Source organism: Argentina anserina, chromosome 4 (assembly GCF_933775445.1).
Source record: "Argentina anserina chromosome 4, drPotAnse1.1, whole genome shotgun sequence".
In the NCBI taxonomy this organism is placed as follows: Eukaryota; Viridiplantae; Streptophyta; class Magnoliopsida; order Rosales; family Rosaceae; genus Argentina; species Argentina anserina.
Genome location: NC_065875.1, coordinates 11,072,339 through 11,097,054, shown reverse-complemented (window position 1 = coordinate 11,097,054; position 24,716 = coordinate 11,072,339). Strand labels below are relative to the sequence as shown.

Sequence of the window (24,716 nt, the reverse complement as noted above, 5' to 3'; positions counted from 1 at the left end):
TTACCTTTTCTTTATCACCGAATCACTCATAGTCTGACATGTCATTAATTGATTGCCGTGAAGCTCCACGATGAAATTTTTTTTCAGTTCTCCCGAAAAACCACGTGACATTGTCTAGTGGTCATCATCACCTATTATATTTTGACATGTATATTTCTAAGGCGGATCTGGGAATTAGATTTTTTCTAGGCTAATTAACTCCTTTATGAGAAATTGTTTTTCATCTGTATGGTTTTTGGTGTTTCCTTGATTATTTATCTTGATCAAAATAACTCAATTTGTTAGGAGGGAGAAAAAAATGGGGGAAATAAATAGGAAAACAAAGAGAGAACGGAAGAAAATGTAAAAACATGAGAAATTTGTACGTGGGAGTCGAACCCTGTACGTGGGGAGCTGAGTTTTTAGAAGAAAGCCAACTGAACTGCCAGGCTTATCAACATTTACAAATAAAATCTATTAGTACCAACTCTCTCTGGGCTACAGCCTAGGTTGCCTGCTAAACAGGTCCGCCGCTGATATATTTATTAAATTAAAATTAAAATTTTAAATATTTTAATTATTTATGTAATTATCTTTATGGGTATTAATGATTTTGAATTAGAATTTCGGGTTTAGATTTTAGAGTTTCGAGTTTAAGGTTTAGTGTATAGGATTTTAGAGTATAAAGTTTAGAGTATAGGGTTTTAGAGTTCATGATATTTAAGTATAGAGTATGATTTTAGAAATAAACTCAAAATAATATTGATAAAATAGCTTAGACTTAAATACGAATTTTTTAAACATAAATGTTAAATAGTGCCCCATCGTTCTCCGGGAGGACCTGATTAGCTAATCGTGGTGTTAATTCATCGAGGCGGCTTGAATTGGATCAAAATGTTGGAAATGGAATTGGTTCTGTGCAAAGTAAGGAAATGGCTAAAGATTTCGGAAATTCTGAGCCGCAAATTGAGCAATTCAGAGATTTTTAGGAGAATTATAAGGTGTCTGAGGAGAAGAATATTGAGGATTCTGGTCAGCCTCAGGCGGCGAAGAAGGAAGATGTGTTCACTTTAAATGCAAAGTAAGGAAGCCGAGGATCCGGCATTGAGTGCTATGGCAGGATGGAAGGCCGCGATTACTACTGGTGGCGGCGGCAATGTGGAGGTTACCAGTGGCTCAATTAGTGAAGGGATTTTGGATTTTGATCTAGAGTCGGATGGGTCACTGAGCTTTTACATGCTTGATGCTTATGAAGAGTCCTAATATGGGCACCATATATCTATTTGGGAAGGTAAAACATGAATGTGCTTGATGTCTTAATAGTAATATTGTGTGCTTAATGAATGAATGTTTTGTTTTTTGTTTCATTAGAGAGTTCTTATCTTGCAAGCTTAATCATTCAACGAATTTCATAGTTGAGTCATTGTTGTGATGTAGGTTAAAGTAGGGTGTTCACATCAGAGTTGTTGTGTGGTTGTAAAGAGCATGCAAAGATGTGTTAATGCAATTCCGAACAATCCTCTACTTCCAACTGGCGAAATGATGAAGCTTGAAAAGGATGCCGAAGAGTCAAGGATTTCACCCACAGATTTTCGAAAGAAGCTGCATGCAGGCATTTAGTTTGGCCTTGTCTTTGTATTCTTTTGCCATTGTTGATGCTTTTCTTTACATTTCAGGACGTGGCTTCAGAATTAAAGAATGAAATAGCCAAGATGAGTCTCAATGTATCTGGTTTTAGCATGGCACCTGTCAAGGTTGGCATACTCAATAATTCTGATTTCCAATTGTACATTGATTCAGCTATGAGAAAATGAATCATGTTCAAAGTTTATAGTACTATTGTTATCTTTCTTTAACTGTTGCTCACTTTCTGTTATGTGAACACTGCAGAGGAACTATGCTTTTGAGCGATCTGACATACCTATAGGGGAAAATTATGTGCTGAAGATCAATTATCCATTCCGGGTATGTCACGCAACCAGAGTGAAATCAGTAGGGTTATTAGGTAGATTGAAGTGACCTCTAAATCACAAATCAACTGTATCACAGCTTCTTGCTCAAAGATACTTAAAGGTCCATAGGTCATTGCTCATTATAGTTTCCTGTGAAGCAGAAATGCATAAGGCAGAATGACTTGATAATTTATTCACGGAACTTTTTTGGTTCAGTTTCTTATGGGCATTATTTGAATTGTGGCAGTATCCCCCACTATCAGCCGATCTAAAAGGAGAAACTTTTTCTGCTCTTCTTGGAACTCATAGCAGGTATAAAGAGCCAAGTTGCTCTTCATTCTTAATGTCTGATTATATCTCTTAGATTCTTCCTTTTGTGTTCATGTTCAAATTCCTGGCTTACCTGTAGGTAGATACTGATTTTAAGAATAGTTATCTCACTATAAACTATTCTTTAGGTGAAATAACAAAAAACTTAACACATTGCATCATGCAGCGCGTTGGAACTTTTCCTTGTTAAAAGGAAGATAAAATGACCTTCTTGGCTGTCAGTTTCAAATTTTTCCGTCTGCCTAGCTCCCCAAAGGGTGAGATCTTCAATTCTCATCATACATCATCATCTTAGTCATTCTGTGAAATCCATATTTGCATTCTTTCTGGTTCCTTTTTTGTTAACATCATGTCGTTTTACTACACAGGTAAGCTGGTGCAAATTCGAGGTGAATATTAATGCTCCGAAAGATATAAAGACATCAGCTAAAACTGCAGATATCCCCAGTGGTTGTTACTGCAATAAATTTGAAAACTATAATCAATGAGAAGCAGAATTCTAATGAAATTGTCTCTGCATCTGTTGTCAGCTGTAACAAGGCCAAGGTTAGACCTAAAATATTTTACCGTCTTTTGTTTTGGCGGACTTGTTGGAATTAACAAGTATGTGTCATAAATTCTTATTCATTGCTTCTGATTTGCTAAGTTACATAATATACTTTGATAGTCTAATACACTGATGTCTGGTGTTTTGGATCGACAATCCAGTTAAGGACTCAGAATGGAAGAGTCCTGGTATGCTGAGCCACTTCACTGTTGTCCGTAAACTCGACTGAGGCATATTTCCCATATAACATCCATAAATTTAGATTAATAAAATTTCGAATTTAAGGATGCTAACAGCTGATGTGGGTAAATGAAAAGAAATACTCTCAACAAACATGCATCTATGACAACTTCTCAGATAATATCATAATCACCACATTCTCACAATAATAACCACAACATTATCATTAACACACTCAGTTACTGTCATCAGCACAACATTAACACACCACTCACGCTCACACCACAATAATGCTAGCGTCATCACAGATGACGCACCACAACAATGGAGTCATTCATGAGTCGGTCAGCACTTTGTTCCCATGAATGGTCATCCATAATAATATTCATGAGTCGGTCAACACTTTGCTCCCATGCATAACAGGCACAAACTAGAGCTCTAGATTAATCTTCTCTAAACCCGGCCAAGGTATGGTTCCGACACTACCTATCGCCATTTTGGCGTAACAATCAAAATAACACATTGTCACTCCTTTGACAACAACTATTTTGACAACTCACCTACTTTACTCCACAACACCACAACAATAACATCAATAATACCGGAAGGTACATTTTATTCTTTTCCGGTCAACAACACACAAATAATCACCATATATGCCGGAAGGTACATTTTCTTCTCCTCTAGCCAAACATCATATAAGCACTTCGATTTTATAAATATTTCATCCAAAGACCTCTAATTTACTGAGAGGTACATTTTATTCCCCATCGGTTCCATCCTCCACAATTTAATATAAACCAACTAAAAATACACAATATATTTCACAAACATAATAGCTTTATACACTTAGTGATAAATATATGCATAGCCTATTACCATTTAGATATACGTATATGAATCACCAAATATATACACATTTAGATTTCAATCTTACAAGTAAAAAGATATAAAAAGTAAGTTCACACGTCTAGTTACCGCCAAGGGTAACTAGACCAAACATGAGGTCTACTCACCTCAAATCTTCCTCCAACGTTTGTAAATGTTCAACAGGTGCAAGAGGATATGAGAAAAGGACAAGTCGCCCTTGAGAAATATATCATCACCAAGTCATTAACTAAACCACCAGAAGCCTACCCAGATGGCAAAAACCAGAGACATGTTCAGGTGAGTTCAGGATGCATATGTCCCAGTAGTCTTGCTACCATTTCATCTAGCTGATCTGTTTTCTCATATATCTGCTCTTTTCCACATTTTTGGAAACATCTAGGTGGCACAAAGATTGAGGCAAATTGGTTACTCTACTGGTTGCTCTGTTGGTGATACAGTCCCTTATATTATTTGCTGTGAGCAGGTTTGTGATGCAATACTCTGTTGTTCTGTTTGGAGCGAGATTTTACCACGCCCCTTTTTCTGACATTTGACTGGTGATGTTCATCATGCATTGCCTCACTCGCCTTCTTTTGGACAGGGTGAGAGGTCAGATAAGTCTACTGGGATTGCTCAACGTGCTAGACACCCTGGTGAACTAAAACAAGATGGAAAATGGATGATTGACATTAATTACTACTTGTCCCAACAGGTTTTCCTTTTTCATTGGCTAGTACCGAAACTTCATAGTATTCTGTGTTTTTCACTTTTTCCTGATGTTTTAATTTTCCAATGCAGATTCATCCTGTTGTATCATTCAGGTACCAGCCCGGCCAATTGTTTAGGGATTGACTCATCGAAGGTAAAATTATCTCTTGCAGACAGTACTTGAACTGTTTGGCAGGAATTTCGCTATAATGTACTTTTTCAATGGAAATTTCAGTTCAAAGTTCATTCAAGTGAAGCTGTCACAAATGAAACTTCCAGCTAGTTCTTTTCTGTTGATGATGAAGAGAGGTAACACTGTTGGTGTCTGACTGCAACGATTCCCCAGTTATCATGAGAATTTTCGTTATATCTTTGTTTCGTTTGTCCATATACTCATTTTCTAGTACTGCAATCTAGGAAAAGTTAAAAAAAGTATAGCTTTGACGGACATGGTTATTGTTCCCCAGTGGACATATTCTTTTAATCTTGAAATTCCAGCTTCTTTGAAAAATATGAGTAACAGTTTCCCCAATCTTTCATCGTAGGCATTATATTGTACGCTGATTCTTAAACTTCAAGTTTTAAATCAGAGTAAACGAGACAAGTTTTCTTCAAGTTTTAAATCGGGATTGCAAGTGTTTGATCTTATTTTGTCCTAGCTGCTCTGCTACTTTTGATTGTCCAGCCATCTTCAACTCCATTGTCAAGTCAATCAATCAAAAGCCAACAAAGCTACATGAAGAGGAATCTTCTAGAGATTTTTGGTCCAGATTGCGTTGTCCAAATTGCCCTGAGGAAGGCAATGTAGGCAGACTGTCTCCTCCGATGATAGCAAATCAGGTATCCTTTAACGTATCTGTATGTCCAGTTACCACACCCATTCACTGAAACAATTAGACCTTAGATCTTAATATGCTTACGGTTTTAATCATCAAACATTATTTAGCCGCCTCTGAGAACTAGTACTTCTACTAATCTTTCAGGTCAAGAGGCAAGCAGAAGGTTTTATTTCGATGTACTACAGGGGCGTAATGATGGTAATCTACCTCTTATAGCGTTCTTGGGACACTCGATTAGTTGCAAGTATTGTATTTATAGCCACATTATGTTCACAATCTTACATTCTTGCAGTGTGATGATGAAACTTGCAAATGCACCACACAAGTCTCAACCTCCAGCTTGTTGGTGATTCTGAGATTGGAATAGTCTGTCCAAATTATCCTCACTGCAATGGGCGTATTGTAAGATAGGTGTGCATAACTAATTAACCTGTCGCAGAAAAAGCAGTATTTTCCTCTGATTTCTTTCACTCAATTAACTATATTGGTGATGAATGTACCATGTACTAGTACACGGATGCTGATCTGTACAAACAGCTCTCATTTTTTGTGACGTCTTGGATACAGTACACTGCATAGAAAAGGTAAACTTGTTACTTGCTTCTGAAGCCATCTCTGTTATGATCAAGTCTTGTCCACTCAGTGATTTACTTATCTTTTCACTGCAACTGGATTTGGCAGATGGAATCTAGGACCAGACTGCCGGTAGAGTTAGAGCTGTCGAAAATTCACCCAATTGTGGCTTTGGCTGCCTCAACAGTTGAAAGGATTCGAGATCGCTGTGCGTATGGGTGGATGCAGCCGAAAGATATTTTTGTTACGGTTTAAACTGAGTAAATCTCAACGTCAGCGGGTTGAACTTGAGTATTACTTCTACCTGTTGTTGAACATGTTGAGTGCCAGACGTGTCCTTGGATTTATAGTGCAGCTTTGAGCTTTTCTGGTGCGTCTGTCTCCGATCATCGATTTGGTTCATCCTGGTTTCATCCCTTCCCCGTGCTGTTTCCTTAATGGTATCTCACATCAGTGTGTGTGCAGGTACTGTGTACTGGTATGGGAAAGCAGTGACTCCAATAATAGTCACAACCATATTAGAGTCCGGCTCTCCAAGTTAGGCTTATTACTTGGTCACTCAAGAATCAAGATATATATCCGTGTAATTACATCCCCACACTAAGGAGTCTAATATTGGATATGTAACTTCTAAAGAGATAGACTACACATTCAGTAGGTTCTTGAGCTATATCAAGTTATATTCACTGTATAAGTATATATATAATACATATATATTCCAAATGTATTATTATATTCTCGAACTTGAACTCAAAACTCAAAACTCAAAACAAACAATTACAAGAGTGCACTGAAATAGATACAAACTCTGAATCCATTCAGGTTTGTACCGTTGGTTAAAAGTTAAAACACACTAAGCCGGCGCGTTTAACCAATGCATTGTGTGTACATGCAAAGAATCTCATCCGTAGTTGAAACACAGCTATATATGCCAGAATGTTTGGTTTCATTCAATTAAACTTCAGTGCACAATCTCAATTTCGCAAAGCCTAGGAGCAAATTCTAAGTCGTCAGAAGACAAAAATGCCACATTCATAATACGTGCTAATCTTAATTCTGCTTCCCTCCTAATTGAAAAATACATAATTATGGAATTTCTGATACTATTCCTTCTCTTTGTGATAGAAGTTTAGAAACTAAATCATCCATGGCTTCAGCAGAAGATCCCATTGCTTCACCATCCTCCCCTGCAGCTCCTCTTATCTTCCCCATAATCTCACCAGCCTTCCTCCTCATCTCACCACCCTCCCCATTCTCATTGACTACCAACTCAATCACTCTCCTCACCTCCTCTGCCACCACATTACTCAATCACTCTCCTCACCTCCTCTGCCACCACATTAGTAGTATCAGCTTCATCTTCAAGAATGTTGAACCTAGAAACAGACACTTTGGACTTTTTCACATTAACCAAAAATCACATGCATAACTCAATATATATGAGCTACACTGACTTGAAAAATAAAATAAACCAATAATCTAGAGATAACCTAATAAAATAAACAGAAAAGCAAATGAACACTAGCCGGCCTGAGGCCGCTTTATATATAGGAAATGAAGAAAGTTTGGTTACAGGGAGAACAAAAAAAGTAAAAATCTTGCTGCAAAGTGTCGAGTTCAGTCCATATATGAAAGAAAGAAACATGTTACAATTGACGATTGAAGAAATGAGAAATTTATTAAAAGAAAAAAACAGTTATGTGACTTGAAAACACAGCATTACAGTCAACTTGCTCAAAGAAACTAAAGGGTAGAGTCAAAACATTTTGCCTGGGGAAGTTCTAGAACAATTCAACATCAAGCTTTTCATAAAGGGGTCAACTGAATTTGAGTCCAGGATGATCCATGAAGACTCAAACATCTCATGGAAGAACTCTGCAGAAATCTCCTGGGCTGCACTTCGGAATGCAAGTCCAAATGAATTTCCTTTGACTGCTCCGACTCGAGGCTTCCCACAAACACCAACTACGATCATCTTCTTGGGATCTTGTGCCAAACAAGCACAAACCAGAGGCTTCATTCTAGCTCCCTTCTCTTTCAGAGCATCCATCAGAAAATAGCAGAATTTTGTCAATGCCTGGGGGTACCCCAATAGTTTTGCATCTACAGAGTCTTCGAGTTTCACCGACACAAATTTCGTTCCAGTCCTTATATTCGTTACGGCTCTACTTCCTTGTCTAGCAATTGCCATTTGTACCCGAATTGCTTTATGCATTCCAGCTTTCAGCTTATCAAGATTGTGCAATGACAGTGCATCATAAGCCACCCCAAACTGCTTGGCAGCACAAGAACCATCTGATTCCACAAACGATTCAAGCAAAGCTGTAACTCCATAAACCACATCCGCTGCAGATACCCTTGAGCCATAGCCATGGATACGCAAAAAGCTCCAGTAGTAGAAATCAGTGAGTCCATATTCAGGTAAAAGCTGTTCGAATTGAGCTTTCATCCTCCTTTTTACCTCAACATTCATGAATGGGAACTTCTGTTGGCAATCCTCGAGCGCAAATCCCATCCTTGCCAGTAGAAAAATAAGCCTAGAGCTTCCTTTGTCATTCCACGTCTTCAATTTGGTTGCAGAGTATGAGGAACATTTCATGGATTCAAATAAATTCCATTCATGTAACAGCATCAGCCTAGGTACATCTTCAAATGCAATTCTATCTGTCACTGAAGTCACAGCCTCCAAAGTCCCTGAACTGATAATGAGCTGCTCAAGCTCCATGACAGCAGCCTGGTACCGCTCATCAGTGAGCCTATCGTGTACAAACTGATCCGTCAAAGAAACACAAGACAACCAAAGCAACTCATTTGTATTCTTCCTCAACGAATGCGCCAAATCATACATCAAACACCCAGAAGGCTTACCATGAAAAGTACCCAAATGGTAGTATTTCTTCTTCAACCTCTTGAAAAGCTTCTCCGGGCCTTGTTCTTCTTCTTCTTCTTCAGATACCCTCCTCTTCTTTCTCGAACCATCCCCATCCCCACTCTCACTATCTCCATCCAGCTCATCATCACTATTCAAGTCACTCGCATTAGCCAAAGCCGAGACATCAAGAAAATCGTAGGCTAAATCTCCCAGCAGCTCATCTTCCTGGGTATAAAGCACAACCACGCGCTCGTTCTGCTCACTCAGATTATGCAGATGAATGGGGCGGTGACTGTCCACCACGAAAACACGCGACAATGGGGACAAACCGAGCAGCCTCCTCAGGTCGCGGTGGCATCCCCAGTTGATCAAAAGAATAGTAATCGGATTCTCCTCCGACAGCCCTGCGTACTTGTGAATGTCCTGAAAGGAAGACACCGGATAACACGAGTACCCGACGCAATCGGATTCGAGAACATGAAGAATGATTTTGAGAGCACAGAGAGAGTCGACATCTGAAGTCGACGGGAATATCAGCAGTGGGGAACAAGATGAGGCTTTCGCCGATTCACGGAGCCTCCAGTAGAAGGAGGCTACTGTTTTCTCTCTAACCATGAGTTTTGAGGGTTTCGGAACCCTAGATCTAAATTCCAATTGGATACTCAAATTCAATGACCCAATAATAAAAAGGATGTGGTGGATGAAATCTGAATCGGAGAGAGTCAAATACTTACCTGAGATTTGAAAGGATATTTTATAAAACAAAATGCGCATCTTTGAGTACTCATTTACTATATACTAAGGCAGAGTTCGGGGCTATCCGGCTAATGAATAGTGTCGGCTTCAGCTGATCTATCCTGCGCATTCCCACTTTCGCCTTCTCTTCCACAATTAATTGCGGCTCAAGCCTTCATGGTTCCTCTCATAGAACCTCCCTTCTGGCTCAGCGCGGCTCATGGAATTCCGAATATATCCTCATATATGTTAGTCGGCTTTCGTCTATGTTCTTCGTGTCCAGCACCGCGCGCCCCTCCATTGTGATTTAACAAGAAGCTGGGCATTTGTATAAGAGGAGCAAGTCTTACCCAACACCTCCATGGTAGGTTATTCTTTCAATTTTTTTCCATGTTTTCTGAGATTAGAAATCAGCGACATGTTTTTTTCTGACGGAAAAAGAAAGAATTGAACCAATTGATTTCGTGCAGCATGAAGGAAATTAAATCGATATTGAGGTGATTGATTGTGTGGTGATTGGAAGAATTTTGAGATTTGGTTTAATTGATTCACCCCGTCAATCGAATGGGTGAATCAATTCCAGACAGGCTGAGAGAAATAGAGAGGGAAAGAACAAAGAGAGTAATTCGACAGACTTCTTGGGCGGGGTATCAGTTAGCAATTGCATGTTTGGTTTCTTTGAAGTTTTCATTTGTTTAATCATCCATCAACCAGCACCTCCATGATAGATTATGCTTTCATTAATGAATATCCTGAAGTTTCCCAATTGCATAAATTTTAAGATTTTATTAGATTCTTAGCGATTGATCAAGTATTCTGATTGTTTGGCTTTTCCAAATGATTTGGTTTCAGATTGACAAAACTTTCTGGTGCACCTCAAGGTGTTCTTCATGTACTTTTGCAATATAAATATAATCTAATTGTAGTTTATACAATTTCATTGTGTCATCATTTAGGCTATCTGATTTGAAATTTGTTCACTTGGTGAAAGGAGTTACACATGAAAAGCTGTCATAGTGTGAACGTGACAAAGTCCAAATTTTGGCTTTATAACTCCTTGAATCAGCTTGATGATGATGCCACTTTCCCTGCATCAGGTTATGAATTTTGCTCATTGTAATTATGAGATAACAGCATTCGAAACTCTATGAAAAGGAGGAAGTCAGTGTCAACAAGAGATTGCATTGTTGCAGGACAAGTTGGTGAGCTTTTCATGGGCTTGCGTGAATAAAATCGAAAGAGTGGGAAGGATCATTTAATAGTTGATCATAACCCAAAATTCCAAATAGCATGTTGAATGGTAAAAAGAATTGGTTCTGAGATAGATTTGTTATTAGATTTTTCATATTTACAGTGTTGTTGTTTTGTTATTATATTTTTAACATAGATTGTTAATTGTTATGAAGATCTGAGATAAACATATTTTTGTATTGGTGGCCTGGTGGGTGTTTTTGATGGAGGGGTAATTCATTAATTGACACTAATTTTTCTCATTCTCTTCATCCTTATTTATTATGGAGTTTGGTGTTTCTAATTGGCTTTTCCTAAATTTGCGTTTGGTTGGGTGGTGATCTCTGGGTTTTTTTACCTTCTCTTTTCTTGCCGTTGTGTGTTCCTCTTCAGTCTGGGTTGTGTGCTCTTTAATTAATCGATGTCATCTGTTATTCTTATTCATGTTCATTGATGATGATCCTTCAAATTGAATTTATATATTTTGATGTTGCTTTACCACAATTGTCTGGATGATAGCTGAAGGTCCGGTGATGTATTGAGAATTATTATGATCATAATTCATGTCAATCACTTTTGTGTATTTGTACATATTTTCACCTGATGGGATTCATTGTTTTGCTCTTTGGTTCCCGCAGATTCCAGTCAGAGGCTAAGGAAACAGAAGATGAACTATCTGTTTGGATACGTTTTGGCACACTAACATCTTCATGACAGGTGCAACTGAAGTCAATGCTCTACATTTTTGGATGAAGTCCTAATACGACCGATCAAAAGGGGAGTTTTTTTTTTTTGTGGAAACTCCTCATCAACCTTTAATACACATAAGCAACTCTTTAATTTGAGTGCTCATGTATAGTAGTGTGCTTATATATTATAGTGTGGTAGTGGTACTATTTTGTGAGCATAATACCAATGAAGATGTAACTGAACCCTACTAATATGACATGTACAATAGTCTCCTTATGTACAACACTGTGGTACGGATTTCTAACATACTACGCTTATGTATAATATCTTCATGCTTTCATAATGTCGAACACCATAATTGAGAGCTAACCAACTTTACAAACTTCGACCGTCAATTAGATATCGAAAAAAACATTTGACCATCAATAACTGCGCCTGGGCGCGGGCTCTCTATCTAGTGGACAATTAGGGCTCAGTTCGGTACAATATCAACCTCATTTTGCTCGTATCACCTACCAACCGACCTGTTGTTAGTATCGTAAATTTGATACCACAACTGAGCCAAAGTGATCCCTTAGCGAGAACTCTATGCTTTGGTTAAAGATCTAATTAAAGATCTAATTAAATTTACTGAGAGGTACATTTTATTCCCCATCGGTTCCATCCTCCACAATTTAATATAAACCAACTAAAAATACACAATATATTTCACAAACATAATAGCTTTATACACTTAGTGATAAATATATGCATAGCCTATTACCATTTAGATATACGTATATGAATCACCAAATATATACACATTTAGATTTCAATCTTACAAGTAAAAAGATATAAAAAGTAAGTTCACACGTCTAGTTACCGCCAAGGGTAACTAGACCAAACATGAGGTTTACTCACCTCAAATCTTCCTCCAACTTTTAGTTCACCGAGTATGAAAACTCGTCTCACCTCAAACACCTAAGTGACAACAAAAATCACTTAGTAAGGAAAATAACTGAAGACAACCCTACAACCCTCTTAAGAACCAAAGAGCTGGGTTTTTCCTCTCCTACCTCAACCTTTCCAAAAATAACCGAAAAGACAAATTCCTGCCTCATCAAGATTACAACTATATTCTTATCATAGATACACATTTCTTTTTTACTTTATAATTAAGGTGTGATTTGTATCTCTTTGCATCTAGGTTAACAAGAAGTATGAATGTTTAGAAATTGATCTTGACGGCTTGTACAAGAGAATGCTGCTTCTCAAGAAAAAGAAATATGCAGCTGTGAAGGAGCTAACAAAAAATGGCGAAAAATATGAGGTAAAGGAGAACATATCAAACTTGTTTTAGATAATGCTTTCTTTGGGAATAAACAAATAATGTATTTTATTGCAGGTTATTGAGTGTAAGGGCCTTGATATGGTACATCGCGACTGGAGCTTACTTTCAAATGAAGTAGGAGATTTCTGCCTAAGCCAAATTTTGTCAGGAGGGTATGTCTATCAGTTTTTCTTCTGTTTTTGTTTTCTTGATGTTGCCATGTCAGCCATTTGGTGCCCAAGTAAATAGGATCTGACTCATTTCTCGCATTTATTTTTACAGGTCATCTGAGGATGTTCTTGAATCAATTCATAACTATCTTACAAAGATGATTCCATGGTTTCTTTCAACTCGTTCATCTTTTTTAAATTTCTATTATTACGTTACCACTTGGGTACTGTTCAAAGAATTTGAAGTGTATCTGAAGTATAGTAACGTTTGTAAATGTTCAACAGGTGCAAGAGGATATGAGAAAAGGACAAGTCGCCCTTGAGAAATATATCATCACCAAGTCATTAACTAAACCACCAGAAGCCTACCCAGATGGCAAAAACCAGAGACATGTTCAGGTGAGTTCAGGATGCATATGTCCCAGTAGTCTTGCTACCATTTCATCTAGCTGATCTGTTTTCTCATATATCTGCTCTTTTCCACATTTTTGGAAACATCTAGGTGGCACAAAGATTGAGGCAAATTGGTTACTCTACTGGTTGCTCTGTTGGTGATACAGTCCCTTATATTATTTGCTGTGAGCAGGTTTGTGATGCAATACTCTGTTGTTCTGTTTGGAGCGAGATTTTACCACGCCCCTTTTTCTGACATTTGACTGGTGATGTTCATCATGCATTGCCTCACTCGCCTTCTTTTGGACAGGGTGAGAGGTCAGATAAGTCTACTGGGATTGCTCAACGTGCTAGACACCCTGGTGAACTAAAACAAGATGGAAAATGGATGATTGACATTAATTACTACTTGTCCCAACAGGTTTTCCTTTTTCATTGGCTAGTACCGAAACTTCATAGTATTCTGTGTTTTTCACTTTTTCCTGATGTTTTAATTTTCCAATGCAGATTCATCCTGTTGTATCATTCAGGTACCAGCCCGGCCAATTGTTTAGGGATTGACTCATCGAAGGTAAAATTATCTCTTGCAGACAGTACTTGAACTGTTTGGCAGGAATTTCGCTATAATGTACTTTTTCAATGGAAATTTCAGTTCAAAGTTCATTCAAGTGAAGCTGTCACAAATGAAACTTCCAGCTAGTTCTTTTCTGTTGATGATGAAGAGAGGTAACACTGTTGGTGTCTGACTGCAACGATTCCCCAGTTATCATGAGAATTTTCGTTATATCTTTGTTTCGTTTGTCCATATACTCATTTTCTAGTACTGCAATCTAGGAAAAGTTAAAAAAAGTATAGCTTTGACGGACATGGTTATTGTTCCCCAGTGGACATATTCTTTTAATCTTGAAATTCCAGCTTCTTTGAAAAATATGAGTAACAGTTTCCCCAATCTTTCATCGTAGGCATTATATTGTACGCTGATTCTTAAACTTCAAGTTTTAAATCAGAGTAAACGAGACAAGTTTTCTTCAAGTTTTAAATCGGGATTGCAAGTGTTTGATCTTATTTTGTCCTAGCTGCTCTGCTACTTTTGATTGTCCAGCCATCTTCAACTCCATTGTCAAGTCAATCAATCAAAAGCCAACAAAGCTACATGAAGAGGAATCTTCTAGAGATTTTTGGTCCAGATTGCGTTGTCCAAATTGCCCTGAGGAAGGCAATGTAGGCAGACTGTCTCCTCCGATGATAGCAAATCAGGTATCCTTTAACGTATCTGTATGTCCAGTTACCACACCCATTCACTGAAACAATTAGACCTTAGATCTTAATATGCTTACGGTTTTAATCATCAAACATTATTTAGCCGCCTCTGAGAACTAGTACTTCTACTAATCTTTCAGGTCAAGAGGCAAGCAGAAGGTTTTATTTCGATGTACTACAGGGGCGTAATGATGGTAATCTACCTCTTATAGCGTTCTTGGGACACTCGATTAGTTGCAAGTATTGTATTTATAGCCACATTATGTTCACAATCTTACATTCTTGCAGTGTGATGATGAAACTTGCAAATGCACCACACAAAGTCTCAACCTCCAGCTTGTTGGTGATTCTGAGATTGGAATAGTCTGTCCAAATTATCCTCACTGCAATGGGCGTATTGTAAGATAGGTGTGCATAACTAATTAACCTGTCGCAGAAAAAGCAGTATTTTCCTCTGATTTCTTTCACTCAATTAACTATATTGGTGATGAATGTACCATGTACTAGTACACGGATGCTGATCTGTACAAACAGCTCTCATTTTTTGTGACGTCTTGGATACAGTACACTGCATAGAAAAGGTAAACTTGTTACTTGCTTCTGAAGCCATCTCTGTTATGATCAAGTCTTGTCCACTCAGTGATTTACTTATCTTTTCACTGCAACTGGATTTGGCAGATGGAATCTAGGACCAGACTGCCGGTAGAGTTAGAGCTGTCGAAAATTCGCCCAATTGTGGCTTTGGCTGCCTCAACAGTTGAAAGGATTCGAGATCGCTGTGCGTATGGGTGGATGCAGCCGAAAGATATTTTTGTTACGGTTTAAACTGAGTAAATCTCAACGTCAGCGGGTTGAACTTGAGTATTACTTCTACCTGTTGTTGAACATGTTGAGTGCCAGACGTGTCCTTGGATTTATAGTGCAGCTTTGAGCTTTTCTGGTGCGTCTGTCTCCGATCATCGATTTGGTTCATCCTGGTTTCATCCCTTCCCCGTGCTGTTTCCTTAATGGTATCTCACATCAGTGTGTGTGCAGGTACTGTGTACTGGTATGGGAAAGCAGTGACTCCAATAATAGTCACAACCATATTAGAGTCCGGCTCTCCAAGTTAGGCTTATTACTTGGTCACTCAAGAATCAAGATATATATCCGTGTAATTACATCCCCACACTAAGGAGTCTAATATTGGATATGTAACTTCTAAAGAGATAGACTACACATTCAGTAGGTTCTTGAGCTATATCAAGTTATATTCACTGTATAAGTATATATATAATACATATATATTCCAAATGTATTATTATATTCTCGAACTTGAACTCAAAACTCAAAACTCAAAACAAACAATTACAAAAACAAACAATTACAAGAGTGCACTGAAATAGATACAAACTCTGAATCCATTCAGGTTTGTACCGTTGGTTAAAAGTTAAAACACACTAAGCCGGCGCGTTTAACCAATGCATTGTGTGTACATGCAAAGAATCTCATCCGTAGTTGAAACACAGCTATATATGCCAGAATGTTTGGTTTCATTCAATTAAACTTCAGTGCACAATCTCAATTTCGCAAAGCCTAGGAGCAAATTCTAAGTCGTCAGAAGACAGAAATGCCACATTCATAATTCTGCTTCCCTCCTAATTGAAAAATACATAATTATGGAATTTCTGATACTATTCCTTCTCTTTGTGATAGAAGTTTAGAAACTAAATCATCCATGGCTTCAGCAGAAGATCCCATTGCTTCACCATCCTCCCCTGCAGCTCCTCTTATCTTCCCCATAATCTCACCAGCCTTCCTCCTCATCTCACCACCCTCCCCATTCTCATTGACTACCAACTCAATCACTCTCCTCACCTCCTCTGCCACCACATTACTCTTAACACCCCTCGTCAGCTCCACACTCACTCCCATCTCCTCCACCAACATCTTCGAGTTATACGACTGCTCCGCCGCCAGCGGCCACCCAATGATCGGCACTCCTCTGCTTAAGCTTTCCACCACCGAGTTCCACCCGCAGTGACTCACAAACGCCCGCGTCGCCGTGTGTGCCAGTATGTCAAGCTGTGGCGCCCAGTTGTGTATCAGCAGCCCCTGCTTCGTCTCCCTCATACGCTCCTCGTAACGTTCCGGCAGCCATTCCGGTCGGAATTCTCCCTTTAAGTCTTGACCCACCGGCGGCCTTATGACCCACACAAACGGCTTCCCGCTCTTTTCCAACCCTTTGGCCAATTCCATCATCTGGGAAGCACTGATCGTGTTCTGAGAACCAAACGAGATATACACCACGGATTCAGAAGCGTGCGAGTCCAGCCACTCTATGCATTTCTCGGTTGAAACTCCAGATTTCTTGCCGGAATATTTTTTGCTGGAAATGTTCGAAGCCAATATAGACCAAACAGGAACCTTAAGGTAATCTCGCAACACCTCTAGTCCAAACGGCTCGATTTCCTCAACCGTGTTGCATATCCAACCACCAGACTTCGTCGCGAGCGCGATCTGCGGCTGGAAATATCTCGACCAAGAATCATTACCGTCGGCGGCTCTCAGAAACGGGTGCAAGTGAGACGGCGTCAAGCGACACCGTTCGGGGAACCCCGGAAGGTGAAACTCCTCATCGTCTGAAGACACACTACGCTGAGGGAGATGTTGCCAGAGTGACATGTACGCTGCCGTGCCATAAGCCCCACTGGTGGTGAAAGCGATATTCACAGTGCCAGAGCTTTTGGCAACATTCACAGCCCACCCAAAAAACACGTCGGAAATTAAACAAAGCGGGGGCTTACCTTCCTTCTCGGTGATGTCGGAGACCATACGGCGAGTCGGAGCTTCGAGATGTTGCGACGCAACGAAGAGGTTGCCGATTAAATGAAGAGGTAAATCCTCTGTGTTCTCCGTGTTGGGCGGGAGGCCATAATCTTCGCTGTGGAAGGGAAGCTCGGCCAAGTGGATGTTGGTGTTGGGTTGTGCAGAACGAAGGTATTGAGCGTTGAGTGCGGTGGTGGCTATGGTGATGCTGAAGCCAGTTCTGTGCTGGATTTTCTTGGCAAGGGCTAGAAATGGGATCAGATGGCCTTGAGCCAAGAATGGTAGCATCACTATGTGTTCCTTAGCAAAACCCATTCTCTTACACTCTTTGATTCTCTTGCTGCTAGCACTGAAATAGTTCTGGAATTACTAGCTACTACATGTATGAATGGACTCTGGCTAGCTATATATATGCATTTAGTGGGTTAGTGATGAGAGCTTTAGATTTCAGAATATATGGTCATCAATGACGTTTTCTGTTTGGTTGCGTGATGCATCCTAGATTTCTAACCAAATTAGAATTCTTCATCTTCAGTTAAGGGAAATATGATGGAGCGTACGCGTCACCAGCTTTGTGTTTGGTTGATTTTGAGGTGTACGTACGTCACCATACATATATTGTGTGGTTGCAGAGCCATGAGTAGGAATCAGAATCTCAGAACTACCTTTCAACTTTGATATATATAATATGTATCCTTCTTCCAGGTCAAGTGCCATAGACTCATATTACATTGAATGTCGTAATTAAGAGAATTTCATGTTTTCTCTTGGCATTCAGCAGGACACCGACATTGTTTTTTTTTCTTTTTTTTTCTGAGACGGACGAAAACTACTCCCCACCGTTTCTAGTTATGCGTCTACGTACGTACTTGACATTTTGTTCTGTTATTTCAATCATTTTCTTCTGAGAAACAAAATAAAAGTTTGAGAGAACCAAAATTGCCGACGTGCTCACATGCATGCAGCAATCATATACAGAACATGTGAACAACATGAGGTTGATCTTTAATTTGCATAAAAAAAACATGGGATTGATCTACTCGGGATCTACTCCGAGTCGATATATATCGATTATCCAAGTGATTTTTCTTTTTAAATTAATGAGCAAATTAGAGATAAGCTCAATAATGGAGATGTCTTTTAAAATTAGATCCACACATATAATCTTTTTTAATCTACACCCAATATGAACCATAGATTGATTATGTTGCTCTTTTAACATGAGTACACAAATCTTCCTTGATTATAGTTGCTTGTAATTCAAATTCATTTTCCTTCCCATAATTGATTACTCTATTAAATTCAAGTGATTACTCTATATATGTCAAAATATTTCCATTGAGTCATTTTAATAGTATCCTTTTTTTTATTTTATAAAATCCAATTATGGCTTCAAAATCTAGAGAGAAGATGTTTGTCTAGGCAAGCATGCATACCATACTTCTTACTTGTGCTTATGAAGAACATCTGAGTTTTGAAAGAAAATAATAGGGTATGTGATTAGATCAAAAAATTCACAAATTGTTTTTAGTAATTTTGTTTTCACTTCTAGATTCACATTTGGTGTTTGTCTACTTACACTAAAAATGTCTACTTGTAAAGTATGTCTTTTGTTCTGTGATTTCTGTCTTCTACCACATTCGTAGTTTTACCTACAAATATAGCTAATATATATGTAATTGAGGTTCGAGTTTAACCTAAATGCAAGGTGTTTTCTTCTTCAAATATAGGTATAACATAGTAAGTAACCTAACAAAGAGAGCAAAATATCTATTATTCAAGTATCTTACAAAAAAGGTCTGATAATCAGGTATCTTAATGAATAGTCATTGATAAAGACTTTCAAGCTAATGTACATAGTTAACTCGCATCATATATATATACTTAAGAAATAGGTTGACGAGCAAAATAATCCTAATATATAGGTAAAGAAAAAGTAAAAATCAAATCAACTTTTATTTGGGCAAATAAGATTAAACATTACCTCTAAAATAGAAAGTTTAGATTATCCAAAAATAAAATTTATTAAAATATTTCAATTAGGAAAACTACATCAATATGATCATCATGATAAATTTAATAAAAATGGATAAATTGAAAAATGAGAAAGATCTACAATTAAGGTATTTAATTATTACGTTATTTTTGGTAATTGGCTTATAGTTAACAGATTTTACTTGTGACAATTTATGTAATTTTTCTTAAAATAAAACCTAATAGTTTGGACTAATTGTCAAAATTGTGGGAGTGAGTTTAGATTAGAATGGGATTAGAAAATTGGGTGTATAATGAAATACCCCTAAATTAATAGTATATATCCAAGTGATATTTGGCACATATATAAATAATATATTAATGAACTCCATCTATCAGGAAACTAGTGGATGTTATGTCGAATTAACTGGTTGAGTGATCTACTACACAGCTTTATAAGGGGCCAGTCCACATGCACACTTCCAACAGTGTCTTGCTCAAGACGGTCAAGACCGACCATTATTCTCTGGTCACATTGATCGATTAGATTATGCATGCATGTGAATTTGCTAGATTGCTATGTTTAACACGGTTGCAGTTATATTATATGTATGTATGTCGACCATTGTGATTTCTCATATCTAGTACACATGCAAATAATGCAATCCTCGAAGTATGACTCATATTCACAATGTCGTTGATTTAGCTAATCTTTTTAAGAAGGAAATTAGCTAGCTAGTGTGTCTGTATTTTTTTGAGATTGAGTAATAACATAAATGAATTAATGTCAGTTTAAATATTCTTTCTTCAGTATAAAATTCTGTCAGACTTATGATGTTAATTTCTGCTCAAATGAAAGTGTATCAACTCAATAGCTGCAGTCCTCAGACCTCCATATTATGTATTTTGTAAAATACTAGATATGAGAAATGTAAAGCACTAGGGGGAGACCTTCATCAAATCATTCAAATACTATAAACAAAATGCATTCATGCCCGAGAAACAACAAGTCCACAACTTAAAGTGAGGCCACTTGCGGTATATATACGTATACAACAGCCTAAGAACATGATAAAGCCCTTTGGTTTGGCTCTTGGTTTGGAATAAGCTATGTTGCTATGTTGGGGCTCTAGGTTTGGCCAATGCTTTGGAAGCTAGCTGAACTCCAAATAGTGATTCAAACTAGCTTGCATCCTAGAAGGTTGTGCCAAACTCCCAGTATGAAACGACGCCCAAGACGTCGACATGTTAGAAAGACATTTGTACAAGATCTAACCATTGTATTTCAATAATTATTAATCTAACGCGTTATTAATATATCGATAAATTAATTTAATATATCAAAATGTATAATAAATATTTTTAGAAAATAAATGTTGTACTTTTTTCTATGTACTACATTGATCATTTCTTGTGTAAATTTTTAAAAATGTATTAATTTGTTCGATGTATATTACACTATTTATATTACATATACATTATCAAATTCACTATTTTATTCGAAAAACATTGGATATAATTTCTTGTTGTGCTAACAGAAAAACACACCAAAAGTTCCTATCACATTAAGAAATTAAAATAGCATAATGAGGTTCAAAGTAGCATCATTTTCAAGAAAAAACAAGTAACAAATGAGTCGTACTTTACAAAGTACTCATAAATGTATTATTATCTATATGCAATAAGACATTATCAATTTGTATAGCTGATGGAGTGCATGTGAAATCTCGAATTTCTATTATCTTATAAATTTAGTGAAATATTAGTTTTACACGTTAGTCCTGAGTCAGGATTGACAAAAAATATTATTTTAACCAAATTATTAATTAATCGGGTATTAATTTAACGAGATGTTACTCTATATATATAAGGCAGAGAGTACAACAGAATATATAGAGTAGATCAAATTAACATGCTTGACATAATGGATAGAAAGAAGAAGCTTTTCATAAACAAAAAGAAAATAATTTTAACTTCTTTAATTCTACAAAATTAACCAGCACACATATATATGACATGTGATTGTTTCTAAATTTTATGTTTTAATAACATCTTAGATTTGTAAAATGTTTGTTGATCATACAATGCCTGAGGCATGAGCTATAAGAGTACAACAAAATATGTCGAGTATATCAAATTAACATGCTTAACTTAATGAATAGAAAGAGGAAGCTTTTCATAAAAAAAGAGAAAATAATTTTGACTTCATTAATTCTACAGCGTTAATTAGCACACATATATGTGATTGTTTCTAACTTTTATGTTTTAATATCATCTTAGGCTTTGTTATATGTTTGCTTATCATACAATGTTTGAGTTCAGAGCTATATATATATAGTCTCTATCTAGAGTGAAGCTTCACTCTGAAATTATAGAGTGAAGTTCTAATTTTAGCACACTTTTCGGTCAAATATTTTCACCATAAGCGATTCAATATTTAGATATGATATTCAAGATCATCTCTATAAAATTTCATCTAATTCGGACATCGTTAAGGTATTGAAATTAGATTAAATCAATAAATGAATTAAAACTGTTCAACGTGAACCATTTGTGTAAATCTCAATTTTGAAAGCTCAAACCATTATCAAATTGGATGAAACTTTGTAGAGATGATTTTGAATAACATACCTAAATATTAAATCACTTATGGTGAAAACATTTGACCGAAAACTGTGCCAAAATAGAAACTTCACTATGTAATTTCAGAGTCAAGCTTCACTCTGGATAAGGACTATATATATATATATATATATTTACAAGAGAGTACAAAAAAATATGTAGAGTATATCAAATTAACATGCTTGACTTAATGGATAGAAAGAGGAAGCTTTTCATAGACAGAGAAAATAATTTTAATTTCTCTAATTCTACAACATTAATCAGCACACATACATGTGATTGTATCTGAATTTTATGTTTTAATATCATCTTAGGCTTTTAAAATATTTGCTAATCATACAATGCCGGTAGCCTGAGCTATTGAAGTATTTGCTTGAATAAGTATGAGGCCTCCCCCCAAACATGAGGGTGATGAGGCCTAAGGCGCGCAACTGTTTTGGTTGCCTTGGGCTAAAGACGGCCTAACATCGTAGAAAGGTTGGTGTTCATCCCTTCATATAGTAAGTGACTCGATATTGGTCATTCATTTTTCACTACAACTAATAAGGTCTTTGGCAACAACCAACCCAAAATTGGTTCATAAAGTATATATATATATATAGCTTAATTAGAAATCACAACTAATTGTTGCTTAAAGTGTTTAATCGATAGTCAAAAGCAACGAAAATACACCATTATCACTTTTACAATATGTGAGGCAATTATCTCCTCAAATATGACATATAGAGAGAACGCAGGTATGTTACTTAAATCATATGCGAAATATTATATTTATTAAAATTTTAATTTTTAAGACTTTATTTACGTCACATATTCAATTGTAGTAACTAATTTTTTTATGCTTTTGGAGTTGATACTAATGTTGCTTCAAGTTGTAGCTGCCCTTGTTGAGGTGGTAGCATGTTCTTTGTCTTGTTTGTGACACAAGTTGGGAAGTTGATTGGAATGGACTTCTTGTGGTAGCAGCATGTCACCTTGTCATTTTTTTCTCGGCTATGATGTTGAGTAAGGATATCTACAAAACATGAACAAAAAAATAAAATCACATCTCTCAGTACAATATGAACCACATTAATGATATTCACTCATACTCAAACTTCAATCACCTTTAAACAAGTATACAGAAAAATGGTTTTATTAGAGCATTACATAATTATTCTAACACCGAGTAAAATTGATGATGATTCTCCATATTTTCTTACTTTTTCCTATGACACAATATTAACACGTTGTTCTAACCTATGCTTAATAACTAAGAACTCTATGTTTTGGAAATAGTATATGAATACCATAGTTTCTACAACTATACAAATAATACTGTTAAATTATACTTTGTTGAAGCAAAATACAAACGTTGTAAATTGGTCTACATGGAAAGATGTGATGCAGTTTAAACAATGAGATAGGTCCTTGGTTAGGTTATGCCGACATCCGCAAGGGTAAACCATATTGGTTATGTCTTTGTTAACAAACGTAAGGAGGAAAAAGCTTAGACTCACTTTATGCCGCAACGTCTCTCACAAAATGCCCTTGAATCGACTACTAGAGATTTTCACTTGAAAATGGTTGTCATTGCACTCCTCTACCTTGTTAGTTAGGTGGTTTCAAAATAATTGCATTGCAGTTTGTGGTCACAAATTATCTATGTTGGGACTCAGTAAGAGATGTAGATAAAGATTCTAAATGGATCGATTTTCACGCCATTCAAGTCCTTAAGACCACGAAGCGCGTTAATTTAATTAGGGTAGGGATATTAAGTTTGTGCTTGTAAATTACAAATGAAGTGTGATTGAGTCTTGATGAACTAAGAGATATCGCTGATCCAAAGTTATGAATGAAAGAAATCACCAGATCTTAGGAATACAAGGTCTTGAAAGTGATGACCGTTGTTCAGGGATGATGATGCTATTTATTGGTCAATCTGAAGCAACAAGGATGTTAAATTAATGCCTGCATGTATCTCATGAATCAGGCGATGTTATGAGAAGGCCAATTTCGTCTTTATGAGTGACGATAAGTCTTAGAAGATAAACCATCCATTTAAGTACGATATGTGTATGCATATACTTGTCATAATATACTCAACTCGACATCTTATTTGGTTTAAGCTCGTAGAGACAAGATTATAGATGAGTGCGCCCACACACTGTCAGTGCTTGAACACAACGCGCTTGTGACGAGAAATCCTATATCCCCACATATAAGATACATTAATGAGCAATGTCAGAATCTATCAAGATTCATATGTCAAACTTCCATGGGACCAACATAGAAGCTCACTCATTGGAGAATGATGAAATTAGAACCATTGAAAATGTTTGTGTATACTTTTCAGAGACACCAACCATTTGATATATCTTTTGTATGTAGTGAGTTGTGGTAGGTTTAGCAGATGCAACCATCACCTCCTCAGCAACCATAGCTCCGCCCAGACTTGGCCGATTAACCAGATTGGACCAAACCTCCTTCCAGCGTCGCACCCCACTTGGCTGGACCTCGTCTCAGACAAAACTAGTCCACAATCCTAGATTCGAATCTACAGATTAGACCACAAACCCGACAATCAAAGAGACCAGTGACAAGGGTACTATATAGCCAATTCCTTTTGAAACCCGGAACACATAAAAGTACCCTTGGAAGAATCCTCTAGGGTGCATCACCTTGAAGAGGTTGAC

General features: G+C 37.2%; 4 protein-coding genes and 1 pseudogene across 7 annotated transcripts; 3 read left to right on the top strand and 2 right to left on the bottom strand.

The window, feature by feature from the left end:
- The first annotated feature begins 776 nt into the window (after positions 1 to 776).
- LOC126792863 (DNA polymerase alpha catalytic subunit-like) lies at positions 777 to 2,866 on the top strand. Its single transcript, XM_050519355.1, has 7 exons — positions 777 to 1,270; positions 1,417 to 1,591; positions 1,656 to 1,733; positions 1,870 to 1,944; positions 2,179 to 2,243; positions 2,428 to 2,518; positions 2,630 to 2,866. Exons 2-6 carry the CDS (start codon positions 1,538 to 1,540, stop codon positions 2,465 to 2,467), a joined length of 312 nt encoding a protein of 103 aa, XP_050375312.1. The 5' UTR covers positions 777 to 1,270; positions 1,417 to 1,537; the 3' UTR covers positions 2,468 to 2,518; positions 2,630 to 2,866.
- LOC126792165 (DNA polymerase alpha catalytic subunit-like) lies at positions 2,611 to 15,668 on the top strand (annotated as a pseudogene).
- Positions 4,712 to 6,648, top strand: LOC126792862 (DNA polymerase alpha catalytic subunit-like). 4 transcript variants are annotated; one of them, XR_007671963.1, is made up of 6 exons: positions 4,712 to 4,875; positions 5,252 to 5,406; positions 5,550 to 5,603; positions 5,698 to 5,816; positions 5,916 to 5,989; positions 6,087 to 6,648. XR_007671963.1 is itself a non-coding variant. In XM_050519354.1 (5 exons), exons 1-4 carry the CDS (start codon positions 4,776 to 4,778, stop codon positions 5,770 to 5,772), a joined length of 384 nt encoding a protein of 127 aa, XP_050375311.1. In that variant the 5' UTR covers positions 4,712 to 4,775; the 3' UTR covers positions 5,773 to 5,816; positions 5,916 to 6,648. The 4 variants fall into 4 exon arrangements, 1 of the variants encoding a protein (XP_050375311.1); XR_007671964.1 differs by having other exon boundaries at positions 5,916 to 6,348; positions 6,444 to 6,648; XR_007671965.1 differs by having other exon boundaries at positions 5,916 to 6,348; positions 6,433 to 6,648.
- LOC126792861 (uncharacterized) lies at positions 7,530 to 9,588 on the bottom strand. Its single transcript, XM_050519353.1, has one exon. It carries the CDS (start codon positions 9,463 to 9,465, stop codon positions 7,735 to 7,737), a length of 1,731 nt encoding a protein of 576 aa, XP_050375310.1. The 5' UTR covers positions 9,466 to 9,588; the 3' UTR covers positions 7,530 to 7,734.
- Positions 15,669 to 16,018: 350 nt separating the features above from the next.
- LOC126790835 (crocetin glucosyltransferase 3-like) lies at positions 16,019 to 17,810 on the bottom strand. Its single transcript, XM_050517183.1, has one exon. The coding sequence runs from the start codon at positions 17,758 to 17,760 to the stop codon at positions 16,294 to 16,296; it is 1,467 nt and encodes a 488-aa protein (XP_050373140.1). The 5' UTR covers positions 17,761 to 17,810; the 3' UTR covers positions 16,019 to 16,293.
- Positions 17,811 to 24,716: the final 6,906 nt, after the last annotated feature.

Bases quoted from the DNA above. Each gene is read 5' to 3' on its own strand.
- LOC126792863 (XM_050519355.1), top strand. From the start codon at position 1,538: ATGCCGAAGAGTCAAGGATTTCACCCACAGATTTTCGAAAGAAGCTGC. The intron at 1,734-1,869 runs GTTGGCATACTC...TGAACACTGCAG, and splicing joins TTAGCATGGCACCTGTCAAG to AGGAACTATGCTTTTGAGCG. The intron at 1,945-2,178 runs GTATGTCACGCA...GAATTGTGGCAG, and splicing joins AGATCAATTATCCATTCCGG to TATCCCCCACTATCAGCCGA.
- LOC126792862 (XM_050519354.1), top strand. From the start codon at position 4,776: ATGTACTTTTTCAATGGAAATTTCAGTTCAAAGTTCATTCAAGTGAAG. The intron at 4,876-5,251 runs GTAACACTGTTG...TTGATTGTCCAG, and splicing joins TCTGTTGATGATGAAGAGAG to CCATCTTCAACTCCATTGTC. The intron at 5,407-5,549 runs GTATCCTTTAAC...CTAATCTTTCAG, and splicing joins CTCCGATGATAGCAAATCAG to GTCAAGAGGCAAGCAGAAGG.
- LOC126792861 (XM_050519353.1), bottom strand. From the start codon at position 9,465: ATGGTTAGAGAGAAAACAGTAGCCTCCTTCTACTGGAGGCTCCGTGAA.
- LOC126790835 (XM_050517183.1), bottom strand. From the start codon at position 17,760: ATGGGTTTTGCTAAGGAACACATAGTGATGCTACCATTCTTGGCTCAA.